Source organism: Taeniopygia guttata, chromosome 11, assembly GCF_048771995.1.
Source record: "Taeniopygia guttata chromosome 11, bTaeGut7.mat, whole genome shotgun sequence".
Classification (NCBI taxonomy): domain Eukaryota; kingdom Metazoa; phylum Chordata; class Aves; order Passeriformes; family Estrildidae; genus Taeniopygia; species Taeniopygia guttata.
In genome coordinates this window covers 18,570,285-18,584,699 of record NC_133036.1, presented here as the reverse complement: position 1 = coordinate 18,584,699, position 14,415 = coordinate 18,570,285, and the positions used below count along the sequence as shown (strand labels likewise).

The following is a 14,415-nucleotide window of genomic DNA, read 5'->3' as shown; positions in this document are numbered from 1 at the left end:
GAACTGTGGACACTTATCACAAGATTGCCCTGGAGTGCCAACCACTGCTGTAAACCTGGCCTGGGAGGGTGCTGCTTTTTGCACTGTCAAAACAGTGAGCAGGTGGTGGAATACAGGCTTTTCTACTAGCCAGACATGATGAGGGCACTCCACCAACAGTGCCACTGTAGCCTGGAGCCCAGTGTCTGGTGTAGGGTGAAGCTGATCCTGTTCCCTGCACAATCCTCCCTCTCCTTCCGTGTCTCCTTCACCCCTTGGGCAGTGGTTTTTGTTGGTCTCAGAATGACTAAACATTTTCTGTAAAGTATTTTGGTGCCTGACCTTGTGTAAATGAAGGAGCTGTATTGCATAAATAGCCAGTCTGAGGCTGAGCATGAATTTCCGTATTCAAACAGATACATGAGAAGTTGTGGTCTAATACAAATACCTTAATCCTGAAGCCTTATGCTCAAGCCAAGAGAAATGGTTTCTAACACTGTTTGCACTTGCTCTGGAGCAGTTACTAACTTTTATTACTAGCAGATTGCAACAAAGAGATTAGACAACTGAATTATGAAACAGCCTATTTTTCGGGCAATTGCAGATCATGGATATGTACTGTATACTGAAGGTAATATAAAGGCACATCAAACAAGTATTGAATTACCCTACTAGCACATACAGTCTTCCAAGGAATAGGATTTAAAACAAATTTAAAAATCTATAAGCCTTTGCTGCCTCATTCTAACTGCAACATATTTGAGCCACTCTTTTTTATGTCTTGGCTGAAAGACAGGAGTGGAAATTTGTTTCCTCACTCACGGTCAGCAGATTTTACCATCCCAGTGTAATTTTTTCACCTGGGTGTGCATTTTAAAACCTTGTGCTTCTCATTCTCAATTGCATTGTGATTATTCTGTGCCATCTTCCATTTGACTAAGAAAGTCAATCCACTCCCCTCTACAGTGTTTCTGTTTGTAAAAGCATTCTGATCAGTATCAGGATTTTACAAAGGTACCTTTACTCTTGCCAGAAGAGTTGTGTTTGAAGGGAGTGGCTGTGCTGTAGTAATGCACCGTCTGTGGGAAATGCTGTAATCTCACATCAGAGGCACTGATGGCTGAGAAACCTGTTTCTGGACTCATTAAAACAAACTACAGAGCAGAAATACAGTAAATAATTTTCTACAGCAGTGTGAGGAGGAGCATGTAACAATAAAAAGAGGGGTCTTGGTGGCAGTTTGAAAGTATAACAGTTATGGTTCTTTGTAACTACTGCAAACCCTGGAGTGCAGCTCGAAAACATGACTGAAATATTTTCATGCAATTCAATAGATGTAGTTCTGTACTTTGTAAACAGTAAGTGTGTACTTCACAGTTGCCTTTGAGATGGGCATGAAAAATACTAGGAATTAAGTTTGTGTAACAGTGGAAAGAGTGTGTGGTGTTTAATAGAGGTTGTGGAACTCTGTCTGCTTTACTCTGCATGTCACACTCAATAGCTGCTTTTATTTGAAATATATGATGGAAATACATGTAGAGAAGAGTTAAACTGCATTTTTGATATGAGTTCAGAAGAGAGTATCAGGGCTCAGAAACATAATTCAGTATCTCATTAGGCACAAAGAGTAGGATGGGGTTTATAGGGCATTGATTTGTTTGGGGTTATATGTTTTTTATCTTCCTGCAGAAGCATGTGAAAGAATGGATATCGTGGCTGTAATTACTGCTGCTGTGGTTTCTGAATTCGTGGTTTGGGTTTTTGAGTACCAAACAAAAATAGCATTTTTTCACACCACCCCTTGCCCTCCTTTTAAGGTCTTGCAAATAGGTGGGAGTAGGGATTGTGCTGAAGAGAAATTCTGGAGCTCTGTGAATTTAAATATGTAAAATAGTTTCAAAATGTGTTTAAAAGGAAATTGAGCATGCTTGTAGAAATGTTCCATTCAAAGTAGTGTTAGAGTTATGACAAATGCACAATTGCATTGGTTTTATTCCTAATGTATTGTAGAATGAGTTGAAAAAACGTTGGTTGGATCACTTGTTTGTAAATATTAAGTGGGGCAGGCTGATATTTGAAATTCTTGTGACTTGCCTTTGTAAGATTGTTTTACTAATGCTGAATCAATGCCAACAATACTTTGCTGTCATGAATACTGTAATAGCTGTGTGCTCTTGAGGTGTACTTGATCTAATCTTATTATAGGTGATGCATATTATTTCTAGGGTTTTTTCATTTTGCATTCTTTAGCTGTGAAGTTGGAGTCTAACATGCTATCTGTTGTTCTTTTCTTTAAGTCGTGTCATTAAGACAGACATGGAGTTGGAAGTTCTGCGCTACACCAATAAAATCTCCAGTGAAGCTCATAAAGAGGTAATGGATCCTTTACTGTTAATAATTTTTGCTCTTAGTGTAGCAGTGGTACTCAGAAAATGTCCCCAGCAACCCAGAATTACTTAGTAATAAAATAATGGAAAGGCTGGGTAGAAATAAGAGGATAATATCCCTCCTATTACAGCCCAGTAATATACCTTGCATTGTCCTTGAACTCACTGGTGCGTTTGTGATGTGTGAGAAATGAAGTGTGGGTTTGGGTAAGAGCTCACCTCAGCTGAAGGTGACCTGCTTGCAGTCTCTCTGTTCTGTGTGCACAAATACCTGTATAATGATAGAGAAAGAAAAGATCAAGATTATTCAGGCCCATGTGCAGCTCTGAAAAGCTTAACTAGCAGGTAACTGTCCCCAGATCCTGATGGGCTGGGGAAGTCTTTCCATGCACAGTGTAGCACAGGGAAAGGATTCCTCAGGGTGCTCCTGAGAGCTGGGGCAGTGCTGGGCCCTGCTGTTCTGTTGCCATACCAGTGTGGCAGTGACAAGCCCAGGCTCTCAGCAGGGCTGGACCTGGCACTACGCGTGGGGAGCTGCACCTCTCCTGGTGGTCATGGCAAACTCAGCCTGGGCAGCAGTCCTGTGCTCCATACAGTGATGCAGATCTGCCCCGAGTTCTGAGACTGGTGATCAGAGGGAGCGTAGGTAAAACTGGCTGATGAGATAACTGACTCAGCTGTTGTCTTGGCTCCTGTTCCTCAGATATCCAAACTGTGAAGGGTGAAAATGTTCTAAAGTGAATATTGTAAAATTGAAAACTCAAAGGATTTTGAAAACTCAAAGTCATTTTGCATTCATATTCCTTGTTTTTTTGTCATCCTTGAATAATCTCATCACATCTGAGAGTATTCTTTTCTGTAGAGCAGCCACCTAGAACTTCTATAATACAGAAACAAAGGAATAAAACTTTCTTAGCAAATCTGAGAACAAGGATCAGATTTATGACTTGTAAACTGGTGTTAACTCTAGTAGTTTTCTGTTGATTCAGATTTCAAAGTATAAAAAAGATTCTCCCATGATAATCCAGTTCATAGCTTTGTTTTGCCTAGGTAGAACAAAAGAACTTGCTGCCGCGTTCACCACAGCTTTCACAATTGAACATTGGTATTTTGAGGAGCTGCACTTCATTAGGATATAGTAGTTTGACAATTAAACTTGCGTTATTGCTGGAGACTGCAGGCATTTTTAAAGATTAAAGTGTTTGATTCCAGTGTAGTTTTAAAATGCATCTACTGATGTAAATCGAAATGAAGTACAGATGATATTTTTGTAATATAGGTCTCTCTGGAGATAGTCATAAGTCATAAATTTATAAATATGAGATTTCCTCCTGCTATCATGGTCCCATGCTAATATGTATCTTACAGGTAATGAAGGCCGTAAAAGTAGGAATGAAAGAATACGAGCTGGAGAGGTAAGAGTTCTTACACTAATTATAATAAAAAAAGATAATATCTCTGTAGCAGGGGGAAAAGCAGTAGCTGAGACAATGCAGTAGCATGAATTCAGTTGAGACTTAGAGTTCATTGGAGTTTGAAGGCCATTGTAAGTATTATTTTGTCATTTTGAGGTGGTACTTCATCTGTTTCAATTGATGAGGGGTGATTATTTTTTGGTTAAGCGCAGCATATCTCTCTTCCTGGAGTTACAGTAATTTACAGAGGCTTGAAAATAGCTGTTTTCCTTGTTTGAAGCCATCCATTAAATTGTGTTTATGGTTAAACATTGCCTTTAGTCTAGTTATGCTTAGAAGGCTGCATGAGTGGGTGTTTAAGAGTCTTATGAAGGGCTGTGTTCAATTACATTTTGCCTGCAATTACAAGGCAGCAATACCTGTACTTAGCCTGCACAAGGAGCTCAGCTCACACGTGTGAAGGGTGTTCTAGAGCTGCTAAAAAGTCAATAAGAAAGCAGCAGATATCTCTTATGTTGAAAAGAGTGTGCTGTACAGGCATCCATGAGGGGTTTGGCTGGTCCTAACTGATACACTAATGATGTGTCTAGATCTAAGGAAAACATTGCCTCCTTTCTTGAATCAATATTTACATTATGTCATCAGCATTTATCATATAAAGCATGGTTTTGATCATCAAGTCCATTTATTTTTAGCTTGTACATGGTATTTTCAATTTTCAAAGTGTTTGCATAATGAAGAAACAGAAAGTAGCAGTCATATGTCAATTACTGTTGTTTCTTGGCAGTAATTTTTCAAAAGCTTGCAAACAGGCTAGAGCAGCACCCAGGGAAGGGAATATAAAGAGACCACAGTATTTGTCATAAGGATTTCAAGGTAGCTCAAAAGACAAATAAAGCCCTTAGAAGATACTAATGTTCCATTTAAGCAGTTTAAATTTCTGAAGATACTATAGTCTCATGCCTATAATTTGTCAGTGTCTCAAACTGCATTTACACATACCACCAGGGCAGAGGGAAAAAATAAATTGATTACATTCTGTCTATAGCTTTGTTTTTAACTTCGTGTTTGTGTTCATTTTACTCACTGGCCATGCTATACATGCCAATTGAGAAATTTTGGCTCTGGAAGTCATTAGCAATCAAAAATTTCCCTAGAGCAGAATTTGTTCTCAGATGCTTTTAAATTCCATGACCCTGGCAGTTTGATTTAAATGTCATGCAACAACTACATATATAAACACTCTTTGTAAATCTACAAGGTATATTACCTTTTTTCTCCAGGACTTTCATTCTTCCCTGGCTAGTTCCTTCCACACACATCAACCATTTGAAAAGATTATTTATGTCTTTCAATTGAAAAAAATAAATATATTAAGCAGCTACTACACCTATTTAAAATTGCTTTCTATTCTTCCATACACCTTGATGGATTACACTTCTTGAAAGAGTTTGGAGTTATTTAGCTAAGAAAGAGGTCTTGGCAGACTGCTCTACTGTGTCTGCCTTGGAGACTATAATTAGAATTTCAGTTTCTTTTACTGGTGGAATTCATCCCTGCACCCATTCCTTTAGGGAAAAAGGGCCCTAAAAATTTAAACGCTGTCTGCTATTCTTCTGTCTGCTAAGAAGAATAATGGCAGAGATCCCAAAAACAATTAAAATAGTCTGTTACTGGATGTAGGACCTAAGTGTTGCCTTTTCTTTGTCCGTTTGGTTAAACACTGGTAAATTATTTTGAACCACTAATGTGTTAATGCTGAGATATATAAAAAATAAATGCATTTAACTGCAACTCCAATCAGCCCTGACTTCTTTTCTGGTTTGATATTATTTAACTTTAATGTGTGGTCGATTGACTTTAAGGAGACAGCCAAGGCAGTTATCTACAAACAGTAATTCACAGCATGTGTAATTGCATGTAAAGTGATTTTGGTAGGTCAGATTCTGGGTTTTCTCTGAAGCAGTTTGTTTAGTATTTGTGCTTATCTCATGTTTAATTAATCTTCTTTAATTAAAGGCTTTTAATTATGAAACTGCTCCGTAGTGAATATATTGTTCAAAATGTAGCAAAACGGTAAAAGAAGTCTTCAGCTTGAGAAGTATGTGATTAAAATCTGTGATTCCAGCAAAGTTGTTTGAGTGTGATTATATAGACAAAGATGGTTTGTGTATATATAAAAACACACTGAATGTGCTAATTAGGACCTACAGTTACTTGTTTCAGCCTTCACTGAAGGCCTGGAGATAACTTCTCTAGATCAGTGTTTATCAATTTCTAGACTTCATCTGTATATTATCAAATTTAGAGTGGAATCTTCTGTTCATTGCCTCACTTGTTCCCTTTTTATTAAAAATAACATTTTTACAATTGGGGTGGCTACTTGGAATGTCAGTTTGATTGGGTAATGATATGAAAGTGTATGCTGTGCAGCAGATGAGTGACTTCCTGCATCACGAGTTCTGGACACACAGCTGTTGTATGCATTGCTCATTTTTGTGGGGGTTTATCCCCTTCTTAAAAGCACTGAAGGTCCAGATGTCCAGAATAACTCTCCAACACTAAAGTTGTGTTAAACAGGACATCACTTATTCAGGCCTGAGGTTCATGCTGGAGATCCTAACCTAATGTGGACATGTGGTTCTATGAGAGTGTTACTTACATACAGCTACTACATGCATATTAAAATTTATCATTACCATAAATCCCACCCTTTGTTCCCGGAGGTTCAGTCCTTTGTTTTCTCTGTCATGGCATTCTTGAGCCAGATGTCTTTGTATCTCCCCACTGTCCTTGCTGAAAACAGCTTTTGCATGCCTTGTTTCTTTGCTAAAAACTTCGTAGGCACATTAGAATGTATTAACCCTTTTGGTGTGGCTGTGGTAGGAGTGTGTGCACAGTCCTGGATGTGCTAGATGTATTTATCACTGCCTTGAGGATTCCAGGCAGCACTAAACCAGCCCTAAACAGCCATTCCCTTGTCCCACACCCCCCTGGATTCTGTGACTGTCTCTGAAACCTCTGCAGCTGCTGAACATGGGAGCCCCTGGGGTCTACCATGCAAATAACTGTGACTGCAGTGCCCAAAACTTAGGGTCTGATCCTGCCGAGTGGAGCCCTTTAAAACAAAGGAGCATTGGCTAGTGAACCCCTGTACAGCGTACAGGGAGCATTGGCTAGTGCACAGAGGCCAGTGCACAGGGGGCAGTGGCTCGTATGCAGAGCAGACAGCATGGGCACCTGGAGGGGATCCTGCCCCTCTGCCCTCAGGTGAGACGCCCCTGCAGAGCTGCCCCAGCCTGGCCAGCACAGGAGGGACCTGGAGCTGCTGAGAGAGCCCAGAGGAGGCACAGCAGGAGCAGAGGATGGAGCAGCTCTGCTGGGAGGAAAGGCTGGCACAGCTGGCACCGCTCACCTGCACAGGAGGAACTTCTATTGTGACCTAATTGTGGCCTTCCAGTACCTCAAGGGAGCTACCAGAAATATGGACAGGCACTACTTACAAGGGCCTGGATTGACAAGACAAGGGGGGATGGTGTCAAACTGACAGAGAGCAGAGCTAGGTGGGATATTAGGGAAAAAAAATCTTCATTGTGAGGGGAAATGATTGTGGGGATTTTGTAGCAGTTAATACTAAACTTAAACTCCACTCTGCTCTAACGGCAATTATTTGAAGAATAAAATGTCAAGAAAGCAGCTACAGAGGTTGTAGCTTGGTTTTTTGTTGGTTTACAATGCTCACAGACTATTTTTACACATTGCCTCTCTTACCAGCTGAGGCTGATAAAAGTTCTTTATCCCTATTCTTTTCAGTGCTGTTGCTGATTCCAGAGCAGAGCTTGGGCTCTGAGATGAGTTGCTGTTGCATCTGTCAGTGTTAAATTTCACTATCTGGGGAAGTCTGAGAGCATTCTCACGGATTATGGCTCTCATCTTTCATTTTTCTCTCTCTCCTCTGCTCCAGTGGAACAAACTGAAAATAAAACAAACATGTTATTTCACTAAAGAAGAGAAACTAGCCAGAATAGTTTTATTTTCCTTTGGGTATTTCCTTTTAGTGAAATTCTGATGATTTTTGCTAATCAGTATTTGCCACTTACCATTTCCTGATGATTTTGCTCTTTGAATGTTTTTGAAAAAGTCACTGATTTCTGCAGCAGATGATCTTCAAAAATACTTCATTTTTTTTCATGAGGCTGGATAAATTTTCAGCTCAATTATAACCTTTGTAAGTCCTTCACATAAGTGTGCATAGATAGTAAATGAGAATGCCCACTGCAGCTGACAGAAATACACAGGTGAATCTTTCAGAGTTGCTTTTTGGTGTGGGAATGGTGTTGAATTGTATCATGACCCTCACTGCTATTTGTGTATTTTTATTAAACAAGAGACCAGCACTCCATTAGTCTGAAGCAGCATGTCAGTCTGCTCAGTTACTGATATGTCTTTTATGTCTTTTTCTTTTCATTTTTTTTAACAGTTAGTGTCATGTATTATTAGTGTTGTGTGTATGCCTTATTTCCCAAACTGCCTTGCAATTAGAGGTCATGTGTGTTTCAATGTAGGGTGCTGTTATCAAAAGGTTAGTTTTAAGACTTTAAAATACATGAGAAACAGAGAGAGAGGTGGAAGGTGACCTTTTCCTGCATTTTAAAAGCCCAGCACAATCCACTGATTTTTCCTTTGTTTCTGCAGGCCTGTGTGGTAGGGCGGGAGTCTGCCTGCTGTCTGGATGGTGTTTGGTGTAAGAGCATCATGTACCTGGTATTATTTATTTGTCTGTATCTTCTTCTAGCACAAAGGTTGAAGGAAGAAGTGGATCAGCCACAATCTCTGTTTTTAGCAAGAAATCTTCACCATGCAGCAGCCCAGGAGCTTCTGTTCAGCATGGATGCACTGGGGCTGGCAGGGAAGGAGTAGTGAGCCAGTGGTTTTGAACCTGTGCCTGTGTTAGGGCAGCAGGGGTCATCCAGGGCTGCCTAAAAATGGTGATAGGAAATGACCTGTGGTGTCCAGGGCCAAGTAAGCAGCTTAGTGCTGACAGCTCTGACAGCAAGTGCTGGGTGCCTGCTAATTGCTTCGTTTGAGCAAGCTGCTGAATCTCATGTGTTCAGTGCCCAGAGGGAAGTCAGATGTAATGTGTTTGCCTGGAAAAGCAACTGGATTCAGAGACACTTCCTGCAGCCTTCCCCTCCTGCCCACCTTTCCTACATACAGCTGCTCCTTTGATGTTTTAAATTGGGCTGTCACCACTCATTTCCTAATCCAGCTGAAGTAAGGTTGTAAATAGTCTTTAAATAAATCCAAATTTTAAAATTGCTTTAGAAAACCCCTGAGCATTGTTTCTCTTCTGTGACATACAGAAGCACAATTGCAAATGTGTGCACACTCAGCTCAGCAGAAATGGGGGAGAGGATTACCTGTGGGCACGGAGACCTCCTGTCTCACCACCCCATCTGCTTTAGGAGATGTAAATTAACTGCAGAAGGTTCAGCTGCCCCAGACCTGGCAAACATATGCCTGCTTTCACTTGCTCTGCTCTCCCCCTTCTGCCCAGCCGAGAGGAGAAATGTGGGAGTTAAACACTTCTTGGGGCACTCCAACCGCAGAGACCCATTTTACCTGAGCTGCTGGTCACTATGTTTGTGGTGGTTGGTGATGAACTCCATTAGCTGCTGGGAGGGAGCAGAGCAGTTTCAGTAACCTCTCAGCATTTTTCCTTTGCAGGAAGTCCCAGGGGAAGGTCAAGTTCTGTCTTTCAGTCACCTTCTGATGCAAGAGAAGGTTTAATTGCACAGGCCACTCTTGTGACTTGTGATTGAAATTCCACATATTTGGGGTTTTTTTACCTTCTACAAAACACCTGTGAACTGGGACCGTAAGAGAGGTTTAAAATATGCCCCTGTATCATCACAGAAATACCAAAGAACAATTACCATGCTCATATTGGAAAATGGTTACCCTCAGAAAGAGAGCTGTGGCAGGATGTACACCACGTGTGTATATCCAGAACTTGGCTCATGGCATAGCAAGAGATAACCCACCTTTGAATGCTGTGTCACTGTTTGTCCTCACAGTGCTAAAAATATAGCAAATGTGATCATTCATAATTATACTTTGATTATCTTTTTGGAAATTAAAAAATAGTAGCATTTTAATTTTGTAACACTGAAAATTGCAGGCATTATTAATGTCTGTGGATGTTTTCTACAGTGACTTACTATTAGTCACTACAGTGACTATTACTGTATTAAAGGAAGAACAAGCTTTCTCCTCAAATTAGCAATGATCTCAGTTTTTACTGAATCTAGTGTGGTATTGAGATAGTGAACTAATTAACATTGCTAATGACAAGCTAAGATTGGAGATATGTGAAATGAAACTCATTGTAAAAGACAGCCAGCTGAAATTATTATTTGATGTGGATTTTGTTCATGCTTGTTCAGACAAGTCAAAACTAAAGATTCTACCATATGTGAGTCTTTATCTCCATTGTAAGCTTTACCTCAATAATTTTTGTTAATTACAGATGAAGCAGAGAGATTAGAACTTTGTGGTCTTTGGCCATCTTTTGATAAACAGAATTGCTTGTGATCATGATCAGAGACCACGGAAGCTCAACTTGAAGGAAATGGGTAGAATACTAAGACTGTTCATTAATGTCAAGATATCACACACTGACCTGAAAATTAAACCTATTTTACACAATGAAAAGAAAAAGAGCAGACTTTTTTCCTTGCTGCTGGCTTGCCCACTGCATAAATTCTTTTCCAAATTTATTCTCAGAGCATCTTCATCATCATAGTGTGCAAGTGACACCTTACAGCCTATTAATTAAGCAGCTTTTCTAATGTCTATTGTGATGGCTCTTTTGTTTGTTTGATTTTTGTTTGGTTTTCTGTTATTACAACATCTGTCTAGGGGATGAATTGTGCAGACTTGTGTACTATTTTGGCAGGTGGTAGTTTTTTAAGTGTGTGCATTATCAGCAGTATGGAAAAATGCAAGATCAGAGTTGTCATTACAGGATGATATATTATCTTAGAATCAAGGTTGGAAGAGGCTTTAAAGATGAAGCCCAGCCACCAACCCAGCACTGTACTGAAAACCTCACACCACTAAACAATTTCCCAGTTCCAAATACAGGTTCCTCTTAATCATCTCCAGGGGTGGTGACTCCACCTTCTTCCTGAGCAAACTATTCCAGCACCCAAACAGTGAAAACTATTTTTATGATACCTAGTCTAAGTCTCCCTGTCACAGCTTGAGGCTGTTTCCTCTTGTCCTCTCAGTGTAAGCACGGCAGAAGGGATCAGCCCCAGCTCCCTGCACCCTCCTGTCTGGTAGTTGGAAAGAGTGAGGTCTGAGCCTTCTCTTCTCCAGACTGAACAAACCCAGCTCCCTCAGCTACTCCTCATGGGACATGTTTTCTAGACCCTTTGTGAGCCCTGCTGCCCTTCTCTGGACACGCTCAGCCCCTCAATGTCCTTTTTCCCCAGGGCCCAGAGCTGGGCACAGCACTCGAGGTGTGGCCTCAGCAGTGCCCAGCGCAGAGGGGCAGGCACTGCCCTGGTCCTGCTGCCCACCCTGCTGCTGGTACAGGCCGGGTGCCATTGGCCTCTTGCCCCCTTGGGCACGCTTTGGCTCACACTGAGGTGGCTGGTGACCTGCAGGATGTGCCACTTGGCCTTGTGGAACCTCACACCCTTGTCCTTGGCCCATTGATTGAGTCTGTCCAAGTCTCACTGCAGAGTCTTCGTGTCCTGCAGCAGATCCACACTCCCACCCAACTGGGCATCTGCAGATTTACTGAGGGTGCTCTCAATCCCCACCCCCAGATCATCAATAAAGATGCTAACCAGGATCAGCCCCAAAACTGAGCCCTGGAGAGCACCACTAGCAGTCAGCCCCAGCTGGATTTAACTTCATTCACCACAACTCTCTGGGCAAGGCTGTCAGCCAGTTTGGTACTCATCAGAGTCCACCCATCTAAGCCACAAGCAGCCAGTTTCCCCAGGGAATGCTGTGGGAGACACTGTCAAATGCTTTACTGAAGTCTAGATAGACACATCCACAGCCTTCCTCTCGTCTGCTAAGTGGTCACTTTGTCATAGAAGAAGATCAGGTTGATCAAGCAGGATCTGCCTTTTATACATCCATGGTGGCTAGGTTTGATCCCCTGGCTGTCCTGCACATGCCAGGTGATGGCACTCAGGATGGTATGCTCCATAACTTTGCTGACAGGCCTGGAGTTCCCCAGACCAACCTTCCAACCCTTCTTGTAGGTGGGTGTTGCATTTGCTGATTTCTAGTCAGCTGAAACTTCTTCAGTTAACCAGGACTGCTGGTAGAGGATGAAGAGTGGTTTGGCCAGTTCTTTGACGCTCTGGGGTGGATCCCATCAGGGCTCATAGACTTGTGAGTGTCTGACTAGCAGGGCAGGTCACTAACCATCTCCTTCTGGATTATGGGGCACCGTTCTTCTCCCCATTACCAACTTCCAGCTCTAGGAGCTGGGTATCCTGAGGACAACTTGTCCCAATATTGAAGACTGAGGCAAAGAAGGCATTAAGTATCTCTGTCGTTTCCTCATCCCCTGTCTCTGCACTACCCTCTTGTATTCAAGAAATGATGGAGACATTCTTGACTCTCCTTTTGCTGCCAAGGTTTTTATAGAAACTTTTTTGTTGTCTAACTGTAGCGGTCAAATCAAGTTCTAGTTGGGCTTTGACTCATCCCCTACGTGACCTCTTGTCATTCTTGTAGTACTCCGAGTTCCCTGACACCTCTTCCAGAGATGATAAATTCTTTTATTCCCTAGTCTCCAGCCTAAGTTCTCTGTTTAACTAGGCTGGTCTTTCTCCCCAGCAACTTGTGCTCCTGAATACTTAACAGCTCCTTTTGAAAGCATTTCCAGCCTTCTGGACTCCTTTGTCCTTCAGGACTGACTCCCAAGGGACTCTGTCAATCAATGTCCTAAGCAGGCCAAAGTCTGCAAGTCCAAGGTGGAAATTCTGCTGGTGTCCTTCCTTACTTCACCCAATATAGAAAATGCTAACATTTCCTGGTCACACAGCCCAAGATGGTCACTGACCACGCTCACCCACTGTCCTTGGTTCACAAACAGGTCTGGCAGGACACCTCCTCTGGTAGGCAGGCAAAAGGGATGGAAAATGCTAGGACTGGAGAGGAATCTGAATGACATTAGACAGCACAGGTGATGTTTCTGCTGAAATCAAATTGAACCTTCAGGCAGTCTTGGCAAGTGAGGGCTACAAAGAGCTCTGCTGACAACTGACTCTGGGTCTCCCAACTCATCTATTGAAACCTGTATATTTGAAAGAACTAATGAGATATATGAAGGGTCCACAAATTAATCTGTCAGTGTAAGGTACAGTTGCTATCACTTCTCAGTTGATACAAACCTCTTATGAAGTGCCATATGCTTCAGGAGTATTGGACTGGATTTCTGCTTCTTATTTCACAATGAGCCTGCTATATCCTCTTGGTCAGTACTGAGTGGCAGACGTGGGCCAGGTATTCTTCTGTCTCTGACTGGCAGGTAATTTGACAAAATGTTTTGGGGTTGTTTGGGTGCACAGTGTAACTGTATGGACTGCGTGAAGTTTAGGATGTTGCATGTGATTTATTAATAGCCTTTTGCCTGTGTAACCTCTAGATTTACTCTGTAATGAAGGTTTGATGCTGGATGTAATACAATACATGTGGCCAACTTTCCAGGTTTTGGGGATTTTTCTTTATCATGTGCTTGAGGGAAGAGAAGAAGAACATGTCTGTTACTAATATGTTGTTTGGGTTGGAAATTTCAATGGCGTTCAGGAATTGGCTTCCCAGTCCTGCAAGATTTGGGGAGATTCCCAAGATGTTTATATTGAAGGAGGAGTCATCTGCTTTTCATCAGTAATTCTGTCTTTGTGAGAAGGAAATGGGTATGACAAGAAACCATTAAACAGAGGAAGGTGCTGGCCAGTGCTGTTTCTGTTGCTGCTTGCAGATCAGAGACGTGTATCCATAAGACCTCTGAGGGGGTCTAGAATTAGTTTGGATCAGGTGAACTTGTTGGTTATTTGGGGCTCATGGGGCAGGGAGGCCTCTGTTACTCTGAGGAGTTCTTGGGTAATTGCTGTAACTTCTTTCTGGTAGTTTTCTATTTTATTCTGTGCTTCATTTTTGTATTGGCTCTAATACCTGGGATTGATGTAGTGAGTTTGTCACCTATGATAGGCCCTTGGAGCTTGATTTGGGTCCCTTGTGCAGTTTGGAACAACAATTGAAAATTAATCCTGTTTCAGTCCCTCAGTCTGCATTAACCTCTGACTTCCACTGTTGGTGACTGGTCTTTCTGCCCTATCCCTCAGCCAGCTCAGGTGCTGGAAAGCAGCCTGAGCTCCAGGCAAAAGGAGCAGCATTTGTCCAGATGGGAGTGGCTTGAGGCCAGTGAATGGATCAGGGATCCTGTGAACAGGGTGCAAGGTGTTTTATCAGTGAGGGGATGTGTAGAGTTTTTGACTTGCCTAGAGAGCACCTGTGTGGTCATTTGTTTTGTCCCTGCATAAAGAAAGGAATGTTGAAATGTTCCCAGGAAGTGGAGAAGGTCTCAGGGTAGATCTAGT

The 14,415-nt window shown here is 41.9% G+C and overlaps 1 protein-coding gene across 5 annotated transcripts in view; it reads left to right on the top strand.

The window, feature by feature from the left end:
* PEPD (peptidase D) overlaps positions 1–14,415 on the top strand; it is a 200,164-nt gene that overhangs the window by 96,469 nt on the left and 89,280 nt on the right. For all 5 annotated transcript variants that reach the window (XM_072934536.1, XM_072934535.1, XM_072934537.1 and 2 more), the window contains 2 exons: positions 2,277–2,352; positions 3,735–3,781. In XM_072934536.1, the coding sequence (XP_072790637.1) occupies positions 2,277–2,352; positions 3,735–3,781 (123 nt within the window). The remainder of the gene's footprint in view (positions 1–2,276; positions 2,353–3,734; positions 3,782–14,415) is intronic.